The sequence below is a fragment of the Notamacropus eugenii genome, chromosome 3 (genome assembly GCF_028372415.1).
Source record: "Notamacropus eugenii isolate mMacEug1 chromosome 3, mMacEug1.pri_v2, whole genome shotgun sequence".
NCBI classification, from domain to species: Eukaryota; Metazoa; Chordata; class Mammalia; order Diprotodontia; family Macropodidae; genus Notamacropus; species Notamacropus eugenii.
Genome location: NC_092874.1, coordinates 360,817,165 through 360,839,822, shown reverse-complemented (window position 1 = coordinate 360,839,822; position 22,658 = coordinate 360,817,165). Strand labels below are relative to the sequence as shown.

General features: G+C 35.6%; 1 protein-coding gene across 8 annotated transcripts in view; it reads left to right on the top strand.

Annotated features, from left to right (window-relative positions):
• Positions 1-22,658, top strand: part of PAM (peptidylglycine alpha-amidating monooxygenase) — a 384,053-nt gene that overhangs the window by 299,759 nt on the left and 61,636 nt on the right. For all 8 annotated transcript variants that reach the window (XM_072597316.1, XM_072597321.1, XM_072597320.1 and 5 more), the window contains 2 exons: positions 1,280-1,464; positions 2,811-2,882. In XM_072597316.1, coding sequence (XP_072453417.1) covers positions 1,280-1,464; positions 2,811-2,882 — 257 coding nt within the window. The remainder of the gene's footprint in view (positions 1-1,279; positions 1,465-2,810; positions 2,883-22,658) is intronic.

Genomic DNA, 22,658 nt, shown 5'->3' with positions numbered 1-22,658 from the left:
ATTATTCTTGCTATAATGAATATGCTGCATAACACCGATGGAAAAGTCAGCATTGATATTTTTCCAAGTAATAAGCAGTGAATTCCCAAACCTTTTTTTAAAGTGTAGGCTTGATGGAAAGTTATGAACATGAATTTTAAAATATTCTTTTTTATTTTAATATGTAAAACTTCTATGAAGAATTCAAATATTGAATTATCTCAAAGACTTAGTGTGATTGTATTACCTAGTAATAAATTATATTATGGTTGGAGGAAGCTCCTCTGTCCAGGAAATAATTGGCCATTTCTAAAGTCCCAAATTATAGTGTGTTTGCCACACCTCCCACCCTAAGAAAAAATTTATTTTAATTTCTGTTGAACACTGGCTGAATAGAATAGCCCATTTGGGCATAAATCCATGAGATAGATTATTGCTAAAAATATTTCATGTCACACATGCTGCCATGGGATCACAGGATTTGAGAGCTGCAAGAGACTATCACAGGCATTTAGTTCAACCACCTCATTTCACAGATTAGGAAAAATGATTAGATGAGCTAATTAAATGGCTTACTCAAGGTTGTATAACTACTTGTTTCACAGCCAAGATTCATACTGAGGACTCGATGCCAAATTCATTGCTCCTACAACTGATTCCATTTTCTGTATTGTAGAAACATTTGATTGTGTTGCCTGGTCAAATATCAAGAAAAATTCTTGAGTGTATTTAGGATCGTAATTCTATATACATTCTAATGAACCTGACCAAGATTTAAGTAGAGAGCTAGGAGAGTGTACAAGGTGATAGACCCTAGGATAAAATTTTTAAAATTATTTTAACGAATTATTAGTTGGATTTGGTATCTGTGTTGAGAAGTTCTGAAACAGATTAACTTAAGACATTTGCTTCTGTTTCTGTGATTTTATATCAAATAGAAGAACCGGGAAGAATAGAGAAATGGAGGACAGTAAAGTCAGTGGCTTAACAACTTGGTGTGTCATACCTGTGATATCTCAGCATTATCCATGGCGTAAATTGCAAAGTATCATTCTTCATGATTAAGTCATTATATATAAACTTTTGAGAGTAAAGCTGTGATATGTTTTTAATGTAAGCTATAAAATATTATTAGTACATTATTACCCTTAATGCAGTGCTGACAGATTTTTCTTGATTCATGTTTCTTGCATTAAGAATAAAATTTATGTGAACAGCTGATTTGATATACCTACTAATTCATATTCTCCACCCTCCATTTCTCCCTCCTTCTGTCCATCTTTCTTTTTTCCCCCAACAGAGGCACATCCAGTGATGAAATGTGCAATTTATATATTATGTATTACATGGAAGCAAAGCATGCAGTCTCTTTTATGACCTGTACACAGAATATAGATCCAGCAATGTTCAAAACCATACCACCAGAGGCTAATATTCCCATATCAGTCAAATCTGATATGGTAATGATGCATGGACATCACAAAGGTAAAATTTACTTTGAAGCTAAATGCAGTATTATACTATCTTCATGGTGATTATTTATTTTTAGAGGATTTCCTTACCAGTCATTTTATCATTTAAGGAAACTCATTCTGTATAAACTCCTTCCATTCAAGTACATCTATAACTTACAGCCTTAGAAAGTTGCCTGGGTTAAGGGCCTTTTCCTACTCACCTAGTAAATGCCAGACAGAACTTGAACCCAGGTTCTTTTGACTACAAGATCATATCCTTATCTAGTATGCCATGTAACCTTTCATGTGTTTTCTCCTTCTGTGATACTTTTAGATTAATCCCATTGAATTTGAACCTCTCTGAGCTTTTGACTATCTCATCAGTGTTTCCTATTTTTGCCTTTATCTCATAAATCAGCAAAGTTTTGACAGACAAAATGATACTATTTTCTTCAAATATACCCTAATTTGTCAATTAATGGCAATATTTAGACAAGGAAAAATTCTCAATTTACATGATACTTATGACCAAGTCTCCTCTTCATGTCCCTTGGAAATCTTCCATTTCCAAGCTCTCACTACTTCCTTATTTGCAAACTCAGTACTTTAATCTGTTACAGTTTAAGTGTATTGAGATCTTGACATTTCTACTTGCTTAATTCCTAAATACCAAGCACATTTTTATCTTTCTTTTGTCAAGCAAGATTTATTGAAAGGAGTTAGCTCTTAGGCCAGATACTTAGTTCCTGAGCAGAACCATATAAAGTATACATTCTATAAATGTATATAATGCTGTGATGCATGTAAACTACTCCAAGTAAATTGTACATGTAAAAATGAATGAATGCATGTATTACCTGTATCACATTGTTTGCCATCTTGCGGAGGGAGGATGGGAGAGAAGGAGGGAGAAAAAAATTTGAAACTCAAAACCTTTTTAAAAATGAATGTTTAGAAATCATCTTTATGTGTAATTGGAAAAAATAAAAATACACTTTACAAAAATTGAATGAATGAATGTGTATATAAATTTTGCAGTGTAGATATAGATAAGAGGCTAACTGTTCTAGTTGCTGAGTGAATGACTGAAAAAAATGAAGGAATGATATAATCTGGCAATTCATTGTAATCTCTGAGACTTTAGTGTGAATTAATGAACTACAAGGCATATACACACACACACACACACACACAAGTATACACACACACACACACACACACACACACTCGTTGCTGGTGTTTTTGAAACCCATATATCACGAGATAATGTTTTCTTTTGTAGGGTGTTATATATATTAAATATACATGATAATGTTTTATAATAGGTATGTATATATATTTTACAAGGTTATCTTCATATTCTTTAATACTTTACAGGGACAGAGAATAAAGACCATTCTCCTTTACTACTGCAGCCAAAACGTGAAGAGGAAGAAGTATTAGATCAGGGTTTGTATGATTTGTTTTCTTTGTTTTCCAGTAAACACACCAAAAGATAACCATATTCTAAAGTTGTTTGTTTTGGTAAAGCTTTCTTCTTTACTGAAATATTGCCCTGGGATTTTTTTTTAATCATGTAAAAATCATAAAGAATTTGTTAATTATTATACTTTTTCTTTGTTGGGAAATTTCAGTTTTAACTTAGTTCCATTAGATTTTTCTTTATTTTAAATATTCATTTCCTTTTAGAATCGTGATTGATTTATGGCAACTGACAAAAAAATGCCAACGTGATCATTGGAGACAAACTGCTTTTAAAAATATCATGATCTCTAAGGTTTTTCATTTCTTTGTATTTTATCTATGTATGTTCATGATAAATGAGTGAAATACGTGACAAAGAAAATTTGCATTTGAAGCTATGTAGTTTGCTCCCTAAGTCAAGGGAAAACAGGAATGTTCCTGTTTTTGAACTTATGTTTTGTTATTGAATTTTTTTTCAGTCATGTCCAGCTCTTTGTTATTGTATTTAAGGTTTTCTTGGCAAAGATACCAAAGTGACTTGCATCTCTAGTTCATTCTCTAGTTCATTTTACAGATAAGCAAACTGAGGCAAACAGGGTTAAGTGACTTGCTCAGGGTTACACAGCTTGTCTGAGGCCAATTTTGACCTGAGGAAGAGTCTTCCTGACTCTAGGCTCAGCACTCTATCCATTGTGACACCTAGCTGCCCCTCACTGTATTTTATTCTTATGCTACTAGATGTTAAGTGAAGAAGGTACCATTTTTAAGTGTGTGGTCATATTCTTATGTATAGAAGCACAGAAAGATGACTGTTATTAATCTGTTTTGTTGAAAGACTTTGTGCTTTGAGGAACCATTTCTCTCCAGAAGATATTGCTTTCTGTTGGGTGTTTGGAATATGGAGATATCCTGTGGTATCAGGTCCGTGGCTAGATGCAGTATTGGGACTAGATGCAGTATCTTTGGACCTGATAGTTTAATTACAATTCATATGCACTGCTACTGACATGTTACTTTGCACTGTACAAGTTTTACACTGTGGCTCAGTACTACCCCCTTATCTACTGCAGAAAGCCAATGGTCTTCGGGTTAATTATCCAACCAAGGAGTTTAAAGTAGCTCAAATTAAAGTATCTGAGTCTGTCATTGGATGATATTCAAAGCCCACAAACACCTAAGACTATTTCATAGCCTAAGAATGTTGGCAGGTTTCCACACCCTCAACATGGCACCTCACCTGTGCAGCCATCTCCCCTGGCTTCTGGGATCAATCTAGTATAAGAAATTACATGGAATATTGGTTGAAATATTAAAATATGAAACCTGCCTAGAGCCTTCACCCTTTAGGGCCTCTCAAGTGACTTTCCAAAAGTGACTCAAAGATGCAGATACTCTAGTTTATTCTACATAGAATAAACATACATAGGCCAAACACTTCTGGACAGAGATGGTCACCACCGATACCTTTTCCCAATCCTTCCCAGATGAATGGATGTTGAAAGTATTATCTCAACTACACATATTTGCAGCTCCTGAAAAGGAATGGAGAAGACATATTAATATTAATTTCCTAATTAATTAAATTCCTAATTAATTTCAAAATCACAAACTATAAAGGGAAAGCTGGAAAGAGAGTCATGGTACCCAGCAACCCTCATTTGCTTCTGACTGATCCTGATCATGGTGTCTGTCTCTATCTGTAAAGTCCCTGGGCATCTTGGGCACTACTATCTGTCCCCAGGATGTCTAAATGAAAAAGAAAATAGAAAGTCAACAAAACGAATAGTAAGTCTTGTCCTGTTATGCAACTCCTTGACAAAGAGTGGTCTTTTGCAACCTTAGGACTATTGTACATCCTTTGTCTTCTCTCTTACAGGAAAGTAGAGGTAAACTCATTTCTGGTGGAGAGTCTCAGAACTTTTAGCCACCTCCGAATTGAGAGGCAACAAATAAAGAAAAATCATTCCAGGCTACATAAGATTTCTAATTCTTCTAATACAATAAACTGCTTTTGAATTATTCAGTGTTTTATGTTCATTCTAAGTCAGATATAGATTTCAAATCGATGAGCATTAAGAAAGCCAGAGGAATTAACTCTTGCTTCATCCCTTCACCAATTATTAAATACTTCTCAAACCCTTCCTCATCCTACCTTTATACAGGTTCATCCCATGCCTTGTTTGTCATCTGTTCTAACCTCTTACCTCTCAAACCTCCATCTCACTTCAAAGCTCAACCCAAGTAACAGTTCTTTTAAAAGACCTTTGCAGATTCTATTAGCTGTTAATGCCCTCCAGAAAATCACTTACTTATTAGTGTCATCTATTTACTTATCTGTGAATATATTGCATCACTCCCCAGAAAATTACATTCTTGTTGAAGGCAATGAATTGTCTAGCTTTTATTTTCATATTCACAGCACCTACACACATTCCAGCACATAGTAGGTATTTAATAAATGCTTACTGATTAACCAATGCCAGTGTTCCTCCTGCAATATTCTATGACAAAGAGTCATATACCAACATAGTCTCCAAATGACCAAAGTTAAAGATGACCGAAAGAAAATTGGAATGGTTTATGACAGGCATAAACAGTTCACAACACATGAGAAATAAGAAATTATACAAAAGTGTTTTAAGAAATTGTATCGGAGAAATACCTCTTTGGATATCTTTATTTCTTAGAATTTCATAGCTGCATGTGCCCTCTTCCTTCTAGAGGATCTAAATCACTTGCTATAGAATATATACATGCCTACACATATTTATATGGAGCCATTTGAGTAAGTGACACATTTTTTCCTATTGGGATCTTTGTGTATTGGAAGATTATTTTTTCTTTCCCCTACAGAATATGAGTTAGCATTCCTGTACATAATCCAGTGGGATAAATTCAAAATTCCTCCATCAGGCTTTTTATCCTTTTTTTTTTTGAAAGGACAATAAAATGTTATTCTTTTGAAACTAGCCAATCAATTTGAGATACAGAATTCCCTTGGAAAATTCAAGGCCATATCAATTGATAGTATCCAGAAAGTGTTTATTTCTTCTTGATATCTTTCACCATTACCCATGAAACCAGTCAAGAATGTCTCTTCTGTTCTTCTCATAATAAATGTCTACTTAAGTGTCTATTTTGGTCCAAATTGTCCCATAAGACTTGCCATAAACTGGACCCTCTCCCCTGCCTTGATCATTCTCCTGAAATCCCTAAAAGGAGGGAACATTGCTTCATAAATACCAGGCATGGGATTTTTCCCCGAAAAAGGGGAACCTAGGAAGCCATCTTTGAGGGAGCTGTAACATCACCTCCACAACCGAGGGAATTGATATCCCATCGTTCAAATATAAACAGATTTGGAGCCTAACAACATCCCACACCCATCTCCAGTCAGCTATGAAAAATTGAAGATTTTTTGATTAATTTTCCTTGGATAAGTAAGTCTTATACATAGAGGTTTACTCTTCCCCTCCTTCGTGAAAACTCTGGGTTTCCATATAATTAATTATTTGAAGAGATGCCACCAAATGATGGAATTGAAATTAGTAGTAGAAACTGACCAAATCTCATTTTTAAATAGCTTGAACTCAGAGGTACATTTTTCCCGTTAGAGGTCCTAATTTATCACTTTAATATATATATATCAGTATGTCTAAGACAATTATTCATCCTGACCAAGAAGGGTTTATATAAGTCCTGCAAAGCTGATTCTACATTAGAATAATTATCATTTTCATAAGACATAGAAACAAAAAACAGCGTATATTACTTAAATCAATAGATACAAAAAAAACCCTTTGATTAAGATCTAGAATTCATTCAGAACACTTAATGTCATATAATCAGCAACTCCACCTATATAGTTGAGACTAATTTTCCTTAAAGATAATGAAACTGTTCTTCAGACTTAATTGGTCCAAGAAACTAAAGCTTATACCATTGATGTGACTTCCTGGTCGATCAGTTTAGGAGAAGACATTCACCATAACAAATGAGAAGGCAGAGAAGCAGTGCTCGACTGAATCAATACAATATTCTTACTGAATGTACATTCTGTGCTCCTTCTGTCAACTGTAAGTTCACAAGAGTTGAATTTCATTCTAGACCTGAACCTAAACCACTGGATCAAGATTGGCCCCCAACACTCAAACCTTCCCAAATGGACTGTGGTCCTGTAGATCTGGATGTTTCTCCCAATGATACAGTTTCGAATCCATCCTCATCTATCATAAACAGGTCTTGTTCATGTTTTCCCAGGAGTTTGTCATAGAGAGTTTGCCTAATTTTCTGGAAGTGTTTTGTCTTCACCCAACACCAAAATTCTAATAGCAGAAAACTTTGTCAACCTTTACTCTCATCATGTGATTAGCCCTACTCTTTTATTGTATGTTTCCCTGGAAACAATTCTTCAAATTGCCTCATTGTTAGATGTTATAATGTTAACATAACATGTTACACCTTCCTCACCAGGCACCACCTGTGCCTTTTCTGTTGCCTGTAAGCAATATTAATTTTCAGTTCTTTGCAAACTGTTGTGTTCCATGCTTCACGACCATTTAAAAAAAAATACTTGAAGAATATTGGTACTGCGATGGATCTTTCTGTCTAAGAAAAACTTGGAGTCATTAAAAAGAGCTTTGAAATTTCCTGAAGGCAGTCGAGACTGCTCTTTTTCACCTGTTTAATTCTGAATTTGACTTGTTCATTTGTACTGTCTGGCCAAGATTTACATGTAGAGCTCTTAGGTTGCCCATCTTATTGTTTACCATAATTTGGGAAGAAGACATCTTCATCCACTTAGTTAAACTAAATACTTTTGAATCTTTTCCAATTGTTATGTTCCAGGGTTTCATGCCACTAAAACAGAGGATGAAGGACTTCCACCTCTACAGAAAATCCTTTTTCAACTAGATCTATACTGGATTTCTTCCATTACAGTGTTGAATAAATTTTTATGAGATTCTACCTCCTTCATTTACGCCTTCATTGAATTAATGATCTGATTCATGAAAGTTCTTTCTGTTGTTTTTTTCTTTCAAGGAAACTTGATATATGAATAAGGGACCCCTTCATGGGTCAAGACCTTTTAAAGTGGCATGTCTCCCTCCTGAATCAAAAGCTTTATTCACCTTAGATCCACACTGTGAGACCTTGTGTTCTGTATGTCTTTCACTAAATTGAAAGATGGTAAAGTTGTCATTTATTTTAGAATATCACTTGCAGAAGCGGGTCTTCTTACTAATACCTTCAGTGAGGATTCCACTTATCCATGTGTGGATGATTCTTAAAGAGTTTTGAAATAGATGAGAAAGTAGGCATAAAGGTCAGTAGTTGTTGCTATTTCCCAGGTTGTCTTTTTTGGTACTAAAAAGTTCCAAGATTTATTTATGTCTTTGGTATGTCCCTATCTTGTTTTGTGAACCAATTTCTTCCTTGATATCGTCACAACTTTGTCACCTGTAGCATAGGTTCCCTCTGGCTGTTTTTACTCTATTTCTTCTCTCCAATAACTTTTCTACAGTCCAGGACGTTGATGTCCAAGTGTGGTGACTCAATTATCCTTTAAGGCAAATATAATTTGTCCTAACATTTTGTAGATATTTTTCATTTTTCTTCTGTTTATTGTTCTCCTTCCATTTCTTCCTGAAAAGGCTTTGGGATGACTGTTGGATCTCTTCTCAGGCTTTATTTAATCCAGTTTACCCGTGATTCCCCCATGTCTGCTTTATGAGATAAATCTTCTTATAATCATACTTCTTCATAAGATTTTACTAAAGAATTATATTCTAAAGCAATGACCATTTTGGCCATCATTTCTCTCTGCTTGGCAAGCAAGTCATGAGTGTACTGACCAAGGTCAGCTTTGTAGGCTTTTTTGGTTTCCTTATCATAGTAACTTATAATTAAGTTTCTGTATAAAATTATTATAAGTAGCATGAATTCTATAACTTGCATTATCTTTTTTCTCATAATTCTTCTTTCTACCCATATGGATTCTTTCTCAAACAAGTCATTGATCTGACTGTTCATAAACACCCGATTCAGAGATGAATCCCATGTCAAGAATGACTTCTCTAGATGTAAAAATAAAATTAACTTCATTTTGTAATGTTATTTGGTGCTCACCAATGGCACTCACCATTATCTTTCCTCAAAGAAAGTACCATCATATAAAAACATGAGGCTTCTATGTAGTCTATAAGCCCTTGACTCTTTCACTTCTTCTTTCTACCCCATGGTTTTTGATATATTTCTCACCATCCTCACTTATTTCCACCTTTGCATGAAAGACATTGAGTGTCAGTGTATTCTGATTTATTTGGAGTTTCTTTCTCTACATCTTCAGAACCACTATTGTAAATAAATATTATTGCTTTCATTATTTGTTTTTTGCAAAAACTGTTCATGAGCACTGAAATAGAACATAATGAAATATTCTATGAAAATTTCTTGTTGCCCTTGGTCATAAAATGAAACCAACTCTTCTCTTTGCCTCTCTAAGGAATATGGAGCCAGTCTTCTATTTAACTGCAACTGCCTTCTTTCTCCTGGTTTTATTCATAGCAAGACTATGAAGACTGACATGATGCAGCTTCTCCATCCATGTGCCTATTCACTTATTAGTGATAATACAAAAACCTTACATTTAGAGGACTAATAGTTAAGTTCAAATTTGTCCACCATCTAAAAGTGATCTTATTCTTAGTACCCTGTGCCATTATTAGGCCATCTTTACTACAAAGTGGAAGGGAACCAGAGAGAACTATACATATATATATATCTATATAGATAGATAGATATGCACACACATATATGTGTGTATGCATGCATGTATACACACATATACATATATACACATGTACATATACACATATACAAATATACACACATACATATATATATATAAATACATATTTGTGTGTGTGTGTATTTTTGTTTGTTTGTTTTAAGGGTTGCCATTACCAAAGAGTTTGTCACCAGAAAGCCCAGCCCTAATGGCAATAAATCTTCTTCTTCAGCCCTGCTCATCCTCAGCAAACAGACTTGGTCTGTTACTGGGATCATTCTCAAAGCTTGTTAGGATAGAACCTGCCAGAGATTGCATTTAACTGTCATAGACTTAGAGAACCCAGAGTCACCTCCATATGATGTTGAGGAATAAGTACAGGTACTGTTTTTTTTTCTCAGCACCATAAAAAGTTCTACCTTCATCTTCAGCTAAAAAAAATTAATAGACAAAATGAGTTTCTTGAAGTTTTAGAGTAAGAATATAACAAAAATCTTACATTTAGAGTGCATATAATATAAAAGGTGAAAGAAAATTGAATAAATTATGTTAATTGTGAAAATATTTTTAATTGTTGCTACTATTTAGCAGATAGGAGTAATTATTAGGAAAGGATAGATGTGGTGGACTACTCCAATGTTTCAGAGGGTCTATGGGTAGACCGTACTGCATGGGTACTACACTACAGGTGTTCTATATATACCACAGTACTTCTTCCAGAGATCCAGGCTATGCCCAATCTATGAAAGCTTACACTGTGTGTCTGTCATCCAGGCATCCTCTGACCCTTTTTCCCGTCCTTCTGCCACCATCACTGCAAAATTCAAAGGAAGCGATATAGAGGATCATTTTGTGTTTTCATTTTTCCATGAGTTGGCATGAGGAAAGAGTTAATGACTAAGTACCCAGTAAGTTATAAACCTCCCTGTCTTCAGCTAGGCCAATTGAGAGAAGACCGACATTGCCAGGACCATATTTGAAGTCTTTGCAGAGTAGTAGATCTGTCAAAGCTTTTGGTCTATTGGTATAATCTTCAGAGACACAGGGTTACCTCTGAACTATGATAAGACATCAGAGTGGTACATAAGCATAAAATACAAAAAAAAAATTGGAGGAAATGAAAATTCTAGATTGGCAAAAATATTCATTAAAGCCAACAAATAAAAATGTGATTTTTTTTTTTTAGAATTCATATAGTCACTATTAAAAAGTTATAAACTCCTAGCCCACAATAGATACGAATCAAAGAATATGAACAAATAATTTCAAAAGGGAAAATAAAAATTGCTTATCACTTTTAAAATGCTGAACCTCCCCAATATTTAAATAAATGTAAATATAAGCAGCTTTGAGGTACAAAACTTAAGTTCAAATTTTTAGAAATAATTGAAAGCAATCAAAACAGGGGTTGTGAGGGGGAAGGTATACTTGGGTGTATGAACGGGCAGGATTGAAAATTTCCCAATTGGTTTAGGAGAGCAATCTGACTGTGCATAATAATAGTCACAAAAATTAGCTAACTTTTTATGCAATAATTTCATTGCTGGAACAATATCTTGAAAATGTTATTAAAAACAACAAAAAAAGAGCTATCTTTGCCAAGATTTTTATAGCAGCATGGTATGAATTGTGAAAATCTAGAAGCAATCTAAATTTCCAATAAGAGGGGGATATTTACTTAAGTTGTAGTATTTTAAGGAGACAGAATGGTATCGCTTAAACTAATTATGAAGAATAAAAAAATCTATGGGAACACAGTAATGATTTTGACTGGTAGAGGGAGGAGGAAAGATCTGAATTTGCGATTTTGTCAGCTTAGGAAACTCCCAACATGAAAACCCTCTCTACTGATGCAGGTTAGCATGTCATTTGTAATTTATGGTCTTTGAAAACTGTGTAGAAAATTGAAAGATTAAAGTTCATGCCTCTGGTCACACAATGAATATGTGTCAAAGACAAGACTTGAACTCAGATATTCCTGACTACAAAGGTGTCTTGTTATCCACTAGATAATCCTATTTCATGAAACAATATAATGGAAAAAAAAGACAAACACATCAGTGAAAAGAATGTGCATGAACTATGACCATCGAAGAAAAAAAGTGAATGAGATTGGAAAAAGAATCCTGATTAGAACTTAGAAAACATAACTAAAGAATGGGTTTTGGTACTTTATGCATTGAAATTAATTATTATTAAGCAAGTTTAGTTGGCTATTAATAGTCAATGTATTTTTCACAAAACATTTCATTTTTAAAAAAAATATAATTTATCACTTACCATAGCATTGTCTTCTATCAAAGAAACTGTCCTTTTTGAACCCTAAAAATAGGAAAAGATAAGGGCAATCTTTAAATCTAGACATTTTAGTATTGCAAATTATGCAGTGGCTTATTCAGCAAACTGTGTTTTCCCAAAATGATTGTATATATGTATGTGTATATATATGTGTGTGTGTGTGTGTGTGTGTGTGTGTATACCAATGAAAAGTCTATTAAGTATACTTGGGATAATTTTTAAATGACATATATAAACTTAGTGATTTAAAATTATTAGAATTAGAAACTACTTATTTTAGCAATAAAAATCAGTAATGATATCCTGACTAATGACATGAAAAATATTTGTGATAATCTGGCTGAAACATATACAGACACAAAACAAGTTAATTTAGTGCTGTGTAAACTCAGTGAAATGTGTGCCATTAGAAAGTAGCTGATATATTAGAATTCCCAAAGAACAATAGTTATATACAGACCATTTGGTACAAGACTCCAGTTGACAGATGTATCCTCATCATTGTGTTTCAGTAGAAACTGAAGCTTCACTGAGCTTCTCATTTTGAGTTGTTAGTTAGTTGTAAAACATCTAGAAAACTGGTATCGTGGGAAAATGTTTTATATATATGTTTATATGTTTTATATATGAATTTATATGTATAAATGAAAGAGAAATATATATGTGAAAGATTAATCGCTAGATTTTTATCCTTGCTATTTCCTTAACCGTAGGCTTTTGAAAGGTTGATTGTACAAACCAAATTCTTTTAAACATATCTATTTTTTTCCTTACTGTAATTATTTCTCTTTTTGGTCATTTATAAACAACATCTGTGGAAGTTAAAAACTCCAAAACTCAAACAGGCTCCTTGGACTGGACAACATTTCTGTCATTCAAATTATTTATCTAATTGATCAATAAGCATTTGTCAAACACCTATTTACTATGTCTAGGCCCTGTGCTAAGAGCTCTGGATAGAAGAAAGGCAAAAGACTGTACTTGTCCTCAAGGCACTCACAATCTAATGGAGAAGGCAACATGCAGACAGCTATATACAAATAAGCTGTATATAGGATAAATAGGAAGTAATTGAGAGAGGGCAAGACATTCCAATTAAGAGGGTTTGAGAAAGGCTTCCTTTAGAAGGTAGGATTTTAGCTAGGACTTGGAAGTAAGCGAAGCCAAGAAGTTGAGATGAGGAGGGAGACCATTCTAGGCATGGGACCAGCCAGAGAAAATTCTCTGAGCCAAGCAATAGAGTGGCTTACTCAAGAAGCAGCAAGGTCAATATCAATGGACTGAAAAGTGCATAGCAAGGAGTAAGGCGGAAAAAGATTGGGAAAAGTTGAGAATGGTGGGAGGAGGTTTGCAGGGGCTTTGAACAAGAAATAGAGGAGTTTGTATTTGGCCTTGGAGATGCTAGGCAGCCACTAGAGTTTACTGAGTAGAAAGTGACATGGTTGGACCTGTGCATTAGGGAAATCATGTTAGCAGCTGAATGAAGGATGGAATTTTAATTTAAGAAGTATAAATCAGAAAGTAATGTCATTTGACTATAAATAAAAAAAAGTAAAGTTTTAACTAATTCTCATACTGCAGATAATGGACATTTCATGTCTTTCAAATTGATCTTTTATGTATGCTTTCTGCATCAGCAAGCACTGGTCTGTACGTAGAGAAGCACTATAAACAAAACGCAGTGTATGTTTAAGTAAATATCCCAGGAAAAGGTATGGACACAAAGGTTTTCCAAAGGCCAACACAACCCCTCTCTAAGTTGCCACTGCTCGGCTATGCAGACTGCTAGATTCGTTCAAAGGGACTGAGAATCCTGTGGCTTATGACCTAAGTAAGTTTTCCTAGCATGGATGCTGATTTACTATAAAATCACTCATCTACATGTTCACTTGACCCCTAGATGTAGGAAGTAGAATGAGTAGGAAAAATTTGACCAATTCTCCTTTTCATTTAAAAAAAAAGTAGTAGCAGTCAGAAAGTTCCCTGAAATAGTATATTAGCTTTGAACTTAGTCTTTTGAGAAGTATCACCAATTAAGTCTAAATTTTCCATTGACATTCCCTGAGGAGAGCTAGAGCTACATGTTTCTCAAGAACAATTTGTCCTTGTATAGAGCACTCACCCTGTTGGTGATCCTTGACTTCATTTGGATCTCAAGCCCTCAAGGAGCTGGAGGAGATCCTAGGACTTCCTCCTAAATTTTCCCAACCCCCTCCTATGAGGTTTGTCCTTATGATTATAGAATCTTAGATTTAGAGTTGAAAGGAGTTTAGGAGTCATTCAGTCTATTTAGTAGATGAGGAAATTGATGCCCAGAGAGAGAAAAAGTCTTGCATAAAACTAACATTTTTTTAAATTTTAAAAATTAAATTTAAAAACCAGTAGTATATGTGCTATGATTCAAACCCAGATACCTGAAATCTAGTATTATTTCCCTGAACTATGCTTATTCCACAAGGGATAGAGAGAAATGATCAATATACCCCAGGGTCTGGGAACAGTAGTTAGGGCTAATACTAAAACTCTTCATAGATTGCCATATCATAAGGAGTTTTCCTAGGATGCAGTTAAAATTTGAATTTTTATCCCAATACACTGTGATCAGTATTTACCCATATCTCAGCACTCCTGTCCTGTGATGTAGTCTGAAATTAGTGCTATTTTCTGGTTCTGCAGCATTTTTCTTTTTTATTAAGTTAAATTTTATTTTATTTTCAAATGAAAATTTGTCTTCTCTCCTTCCCACTTTCCTTTCCCAGCCCCATTGGGAAAGCAAGAAAAATAAAGCCCTTATTATAAACAATGTAGTCAAGAAAAACGGATTCCTACGTTGGCCGTGTCTAAAGGGGGTGGGGGAGGAAAGGGTCTTAGTCTGAGCTTTAAATTCCTTACTTCTCAGGAGGAGGCAACATATTTCATCATGCCCCCATTGGAATTGTGGTTGGTCGTTGCATTAATCAGAGTTCCCAAGTCTTTCAAAGCTTACAAAAAATAGTTTGTCTTTATAATTACAAGTACAACAATATTGTTGTTATTGTATAAATTGTTCTGTTTCCACTCACCTCTTCTACTACTTTTTTTTAATGTAAAGAGCCGAGCAAGTTCTCCTACCCATCCTACGGACATTTAGGGTCAGTGAGTGATTTCATGGTAAATCGGCTTCCGTGCTTGGAAGGAAAAGAGAGCTTATGCACAAAACTTAAGAATTCCAAGTGAGATTTAGTGACAGGTGCTCTTTACAGATGGCTGAGGCTATGAGGGAGTCAGACGTAGAGTGGGTTTTAAGTTCCCAAGTCTGTCTTGAGATCGACTTCTTCCTTTTACTATCTGGTATCACAGCAAGGTGGGGAGGGAGCAACAAAAGTTTCGCTTCTTAACTCTTTTTCCAAAGAGAAGTTCTCATCCCTGATGTTTCTGTGAAGCTTCCCAGACTTCCCAGAAATTCTAGAAGAGTGATTACTGGGGAAGCAGAGATTTTAATCTATTACCTCCATAGATCTTGGGATCTATACTTTGGATCTTAGGCCATTATAATTGGTTGGGGGAATGAGGATGAGGAAAAGGAGAGAGAAGGATGGAGTCTGACCTACCAGATTGCTGGTTTTATAAATTATTGGGTCTTTTTTCATAGAGAAAGAAGCCTGCTCTCGTGTCCTTGACTAGACTCTGACAAATATTAATCTGTAAATTTCCCAGAGGCCAAGGGACTGATGCTTCAACACAGGTAGTCATTAGCTCACAGTGGGGGCCTCATGGCAAAATAAAGAGCAAAGGTTGTATTATGTATATTAATGACCTGAATTCCTGCACAAGAGCAAAGTCCAATGGAATGATATCTGGCTGCAATTTTATACATATCCAGTGGAGAACAGGAATAAGGTGATGAAAGCATCACTAGACAGCTTGGGCAGCAAGTCTTGTCATCAGTTGGCTTTCCATGTATGTTTTCTGGCCACATGTGTTCTCTATATATTTTCTTTAGGAACATATTGCCCTGTGTGTGTGTCCCCCTACACATCATTCATGTCGATAATCATTTATTATGTGCCAGTCCTGAAGATAAAGAAAAATCCTATCTTTGATGTGTTTTAATGGAAGAGACAACATATAAAGAACTAGGCACATACAAGACGTAGAGAGAGTAGAAAAAGCGATGGCATTAGTAAGTGCAAGAACTTAGAAAGCTCTGAAGAAGGTGGAAATTGAGCATACCATACATGCACACACTCATATACACATACTCACACATGTACACACACCTTACTAGAATCTGTTCTTGTGCAAAATTTATTCCACCTTGAAACCTGTCGTAGGGGATTTAGCCACTAAAGTATCTACAGGACCTCATTTTATAAATATTTCAACTGGATGTAGTTCCTAGAGCCTAGATTGCTAGTGACAGAATTTCAGTGAACCTCTGATATGTATGTGTTAAAGTCCTTGTACAGAAGTTGGGTCTCTAAATTAGTCCCTGAGATCTGCTACCAGAGTTAAAAATCTTTTTTGGGTTTTCAAAGTTAACTAAAACGTCAGCCTGCTTTAATAGTTAGCAACACAGATGTGAAATTACCTGCACTTGAGATAAGTACAATAAATCGAAAATATGAAATTCATTCAGAAGGGTGTGGGAAACTTGGTATATCTGGAGTCCCAGTCTACTCTGATAACAGTTTGGCCCTAAATATGCCAACAGGCATCTAAAATACTTCAGTTTTTCACCAATGAGCAGATGGTACTTATATTAATATGTATCTATAGATTTTCAAATATCAATCAGCATGAATTTATTCAGTGTCTGCTATGTTCCAGGCACTGTGCTAGGGATTGAGGATACAAAATTAAACCAAATCCTGGTCTTGGGAAAGTGCATTCTAGATTTGGGCAAAATGTACGTATTCGGTATATACCAAACTTTCTCTGATAATCTTTCTGTGTGTAGAAACAATATAATACAGGTTAACTATTAGATAAGGCTTTGATGAGGGGCAACAGTTAAGGCTAATGTGAAGCCTAGACCCTCAAACCCCAGCACTGTCTAGACCTGGAATTGCCCTCACTGAGGAGAAGGAAAGTATGGAGAGAGACAGAGAGAGCATGAGAGGACAGCAGACTGCAGAGCACAGCAGGTTGATACCAGAGGGTCTAAGAGAGTAGTGGGTGACTAGGTAGGTAGCCTGTGTGTCCTCCTGTTCACAGAACATTCCATTGGCTGTGATCCCACTCCCACAGGGTAGGACAGGTGGAGAACAGCCAACATCAGATGAAAGTTCTAAATGAAGAGGATGGATGGTAGACCTCTTTCCATGTGGTTGGATGGGGAATGGGACCCCAGAGGCAAGAAAGGGAAGGTCTGCTTGGCTCTTGGTCCATCACTGGTGGCCCTAAGAGGTTACCCTCCTCTGCTGCCACTTCCTGCCAGTGCAATCACACTCTCTGTTCATCTTTATTTCTTGGCTGTGGACTAAGAAATTATAAATTAGGATTTGACATTCCTAGACTATTACGAGCAAATAAAAAGTTGCCACTCTGCTTTACTCCCAGGAATAGGTTTTCCTCTCCATAAGCTTAATAAATCAGTGAGCCAGTGAACCGGTCCAGTGAATTTGCTGACATCAAGAAAATATTATGAAAGCAGGCAACTGGAATACCCAAAACAATACTTGGGGGTTCTGTGTCTGTATGTTTCCTTCTGATATTAATTCCAGATGGAAATGCAAAATTTCCATTTTAAAAAAGTATATGTCTTATAAAAAGTTGAGATTAAATGCAGTAGCTTGAAATCTCTAATAAGCCCCTTTATTTTTCACCACATTGTGTATTGGCTGTCTGTGCTTTTCTTGGTATGAAGACGTCTTTGACATGTTTTATTCAGTTTACCCTAAGCCTTTTCTCTTGTAGTCTTTGTGACCTGCTATAATCAATCTTGCTACTCAAAGGTCAGCGTATTCCCTAGACAGAGAATATGACAATAAAATTTGTAGAGGGAGAATGCACCATGACCTCTGAGAGTTAAAGGCTCTCAAACAGGTCCTATGACACTGAATAATTTTGTAGTGGTTTTATGCTAACAAAACTGAATTACTATTGATGTGCTTTATCAAACAAGCAGAACCATAGAAATGAGCTTACATGTTAAAAAGACTATAGCTGGCATTATAAGAACAAAGTGGCTATTTTTCCATTATACTTAAAATAAAAAGTCTTGATGTAGTACTTAAAATACGTAATCTTTTTTTATCTGTAATTAATTGTGTATTTTAAGCACTGACTTGATTCTATAATAGACTACAAATGGTTTTATTAGCTTTTCTGTTCTTATTTCACCTCTCCCTGCAATTTAAAAAGAATATATACTGATTGTTTCATTCACTGAAAAGCCACTGGCTTGATATGATTTATGAGAAGCAAATCAATCTTTACTTATTAAAATTATCTATCCAACCTAGCTCTAAATATCCCCCCAAGGCTTTGGGAGGCTGACTGAATGACAGGTTTGGGATTTGTTTCCTAAGAACAAAATAGGTAGACATAAGCGATCATTTGTCAAACTGTCAGGCTCTCAGAAAGGGATCCCCATGCAAGTAATGCACATAAGCCCTTTCACCACAGCAGAGGATCCTCTCCCTTGTTTTGTGTCTGAATCCTTTTCTTTAAGAAGAGAAAAATTCATTCTTGTTAATTTAAATCAGTCTTGTCCTTGAACAAAAAATTATTAGACCTACCTCATTCATACACCTTGGGAAAGTCATTAGGGACCTGTTTTAAAAATTTTCAAATCGTGTGTGTGTGTGTGTGTGTGTGTGTGTGTGTGTGTGTGTGTGTGTGTAGTGTTGGTAAGAGATTAATGTTGTGTCATTTCACTCTTTGTGATCCTATTTGAGGCTTTTTTTTGGCAATGATACTGGAATGGTTTGACATTTCCTTCTCCAGGTCATTTTACAGCTGAGGAAACTGAGGCAAACAGGGTTAAATGATTTGCCCAGGTGGTCACACAACTAGTATCTGAAGCCAGATATGAACTCAAGTCTTCCTGAATCCAGACTTGGCCTTTATCTACTGTGCCACTTAGCTGCCTCAGTAGATTAATAGTCAGTAACATAGTTATCTGAGGGTAAAAGTCTGCTATGATGCACTCAGAGCCCCCAGATTCAAATTATTTAAAGGAGACTTTTCATTTTGCTAATTATTATTACCCCTTTACCAGTTTACTTGCCTTGGTTCAATTTTCATTGATTTGGTTACTATTTGGCATATTTTATTAGCAGCGAAGGTGTTGATGAATATTTAATTAATTCTCCATTTACTAAGTAAATCTGAGAACAGTCAGCAGTTGCAAGAGGTGTTTACTTTAGATAATAAACTACTAGTGATTTTTGTGGGAAATAGGAATACCTAATTTGATAAGTTACTGAAACACAGTTTTGGTGATTTTTTTTTACTATAAAATCTGCACTAGAACTAAGACTTCATACATTCTTCAAAAATAAAGGGAATCTATTTTTGATCCCATTACTTTAAAACACTTAAAATTATCCTCGTAGCATTATTTTCAAAATCTGCTTCTCAATTAATTTATTCCTAGTTTTCTTATAAGATTGTCTAAGAATTGTCTCCTCAGAAGCAAAAGGTAGTTGTGAATCCTCAGGCAAATGGAAAATTGCCTTGCTGAATTTGTCTAACGCAGCAGCTAATCTGATCTGTGGTAGAATGGGGAAAGATTCCAACGTTTGGACTTGGGCACTGTTTTAGAACCCAATGGATTATGCTGCCTCTATTTTCCCAACATCTTAATTGCCACTACAGCAGAAATTTCCTGTGACCAACCCTCACAGTACTTTTGGCACAGCATTATTGCCTTTGGACACTCACAGTGATCAGTTGAAGGGGCTTGGTGAGGACAGAAGGAAATGGATGGAAGTGTAACAGAAATTTTCCCTGGAGTTTAAAAACAGTTATAAGACGGGGTGCCTTACACAGTATGGGCAGTCTGGCTATGACTGAAAGCACATTAGAAGGTGGAGCAGCTTCCACCCCTCTCTGCCCATGATACAGCTCCCTTAGTCTCCTGTCCTGCAAAATGGCATGCTAGAAGACCATGACAATGGCTATCCTGGAAATGGGGAATGCACAATGCTGCACTGCTAATGTCATGGGACATTCTGATCCCAGATGAATCAGAAATGGATAGTAACAGTTTTCATCCAGAAGTTGGCTTTGAATTGTTTGTACAATTTTTTTACCCTGACCTTAATTTTTTAATAATAAAAAATTTCCACTTATAATTAAAGTTCAGGAAAGTACCTTTTTAAGTATTCCTGATAAAATATTATCTAGTGAACATATTGTAAAGGATGGACTCTGCCCTAGTGCATAGGGAACTGGCCTCAGAGTCTGGAAAAACTGGGTTAAAGCTCCACCTCTGCCATACTGGTTGTGTAATCTATGCAAATCGCTTAACCCCTCAGAGTATTAGACAATTCTTTAAAATTGTAAATTGTAGAATAGAGGCTAATCTGAATTTGGAGAGTGTTTCATCAATAGGAGTTCCCTACAGTAGTGAAATCACAGATGCAGAATAAAAAAAAATAAAAAAATACATATTTTTATTTCTCTGAAAACCTTGTCCAATCTTTCAGTTTGTTATAGAGGTGAATCTAGATTCCTGAAGACCACAGCACTAGAGCCTAGAAGCCCTGGTATGCCCTATCAAAAGCTGACAAGCCTTCAGATGTTACTCTACGATCATAAGATCCCATTTGAAATAAGGATAGAAAAGAACATGGAATTAGATCCAATAAATATATGGATCAACATTCCCTATTAGTCTATAACTGAAAGTTGGGTTGTTTTGGCTTGGTTTTTTTTTTTTTTGACCAAAACTTACAGTTATCTCAGATGCCAATTCCATACTTTCAGCAAACTCCATGCTACTGTGTCCAAATATAATAACTAAACATGTGGGGAAGGGAGAGGGGAGGGTTGTTTGGAAATTGTAGTGTACTAGCAGTTGAGAAGAGAAAAAAGCAGGGTAAGCAACTTGGATCTGACTTTGATAAATTCTAGATTTAGAATTAACTCATTCTGGGCTTCCTTATTGACGGAATCTGCTTATTTTCATTTATAAAGGAACTAAGTCACTTCTGAAAATTTCAAACTTATTCATCTCTACCTAACACAAATGCATGAAGAAATCATCACTTTTTACGGGGCCCGGCAGATAATAAAGCATTCAATAAGTATTTGCTGATTTGGTTTAATTTGAAGACTTTATCAGTACAGTTTTTCATGTTTACTGAAAACAGTTTTAATTTGTCAGCATTTAGAACTCTAGATATCCAAAATTTGTCTCTTTATATTTCCCTCCAAAGCTACCCCTTTTCTAAACTTCCCTATTTCTGTCCACAGTACCCTCCTGTTCTTCTAGTCTAACAGGTTCATAACCTTGGTGTTGTATTCAACTCCTCAGTTCCCATAACCCCACATAGCCAAGCTGCTGCCAAATCTTGCCATCTCTACTTTCACATCTGTTACATCTGACCCCTTCTTTCTACCTACATAGCTACCACCTCAGTTCAGGTCCACCTTACCTCATACCCAGATATCTACAACAGCCTCATAATTTGTCAACCTGCCTCAAGTCTTTCCTTATTTCAATAATCCCTCCATGTTGGCACTAAAATGGGTTTCCTTAAACACACATCTGATCATGTGGTTCTCCTAATTCAATCAACTCTAATGTCTCCTTGTTGTCTCTAGAAAAATATAAACTCCTCTATTTAAAGGAGTCTAAAGCCCTGCACCACCTGGTCCCAACCTATCCTTTTAGACTTATTGGACATTATTGTCTCTTCTGCACTGTGTGAATCAACCAATCTAGCCTTATCTCTGTACTTCCCAAGTAATACTACATGTCCCATCTCCCTGCCTTTGCATTGACTGTCCCTCATGCCAGAAACGCATCCCCTCTAAGCATCACCTTCTACGTGAAGCCTTTTCTGATTTCCTTGACGGTTAGTTCCCCTTCAAACTACCACGTATTTATTTTGTATCTGTTCTATGTATGTTTAAATATGTCCCTGTCATCATGCCCAATAGGATGTAAGTACTTTAAGAGTAAGGACTGTTTCATCATCTGCCTTTGTATCCCCAGTGTTACAGATCATTGGATCTGTGACAGATCACACAGGGAGTCTAAGCTCCAGCGGTATAATCTGAATGAAGGTCCCCTTATTCCAAAGCCAATGTACTACACTGGCTCTCTTCCTAGCAAATTGTCTAGTATTTGTAACTGGACACATAGATTTTAATTTACTTCAGAGTTGGCTCATTTTTCTGAATTCTCTACACTCTATCCAACAGTTGAACCAACAACAAAAATTGCTGTTGGTCTCATTTTTGTTTAAAATCTTCCAATGCACAAAGCATATTTGTCTGATTCAATGTATAGAGTATTAGGGCACCATATTGGGCAGAAAATTTTATATTAACATATTAATCTTTTTTCTATGAACCGACAGATTGGATGAGCTATAATTTACTTTGTTCATTTTGCTGAAAGTGGCCTTATTATTTTGGTAATTATTTTTTGACAGAAGATTTCACCTGGGATAGCCTCCTTCCAAAAGCAAGGATAGAAATCCTAATTCAATTCATTGAACCAAGACTGTTTGTAA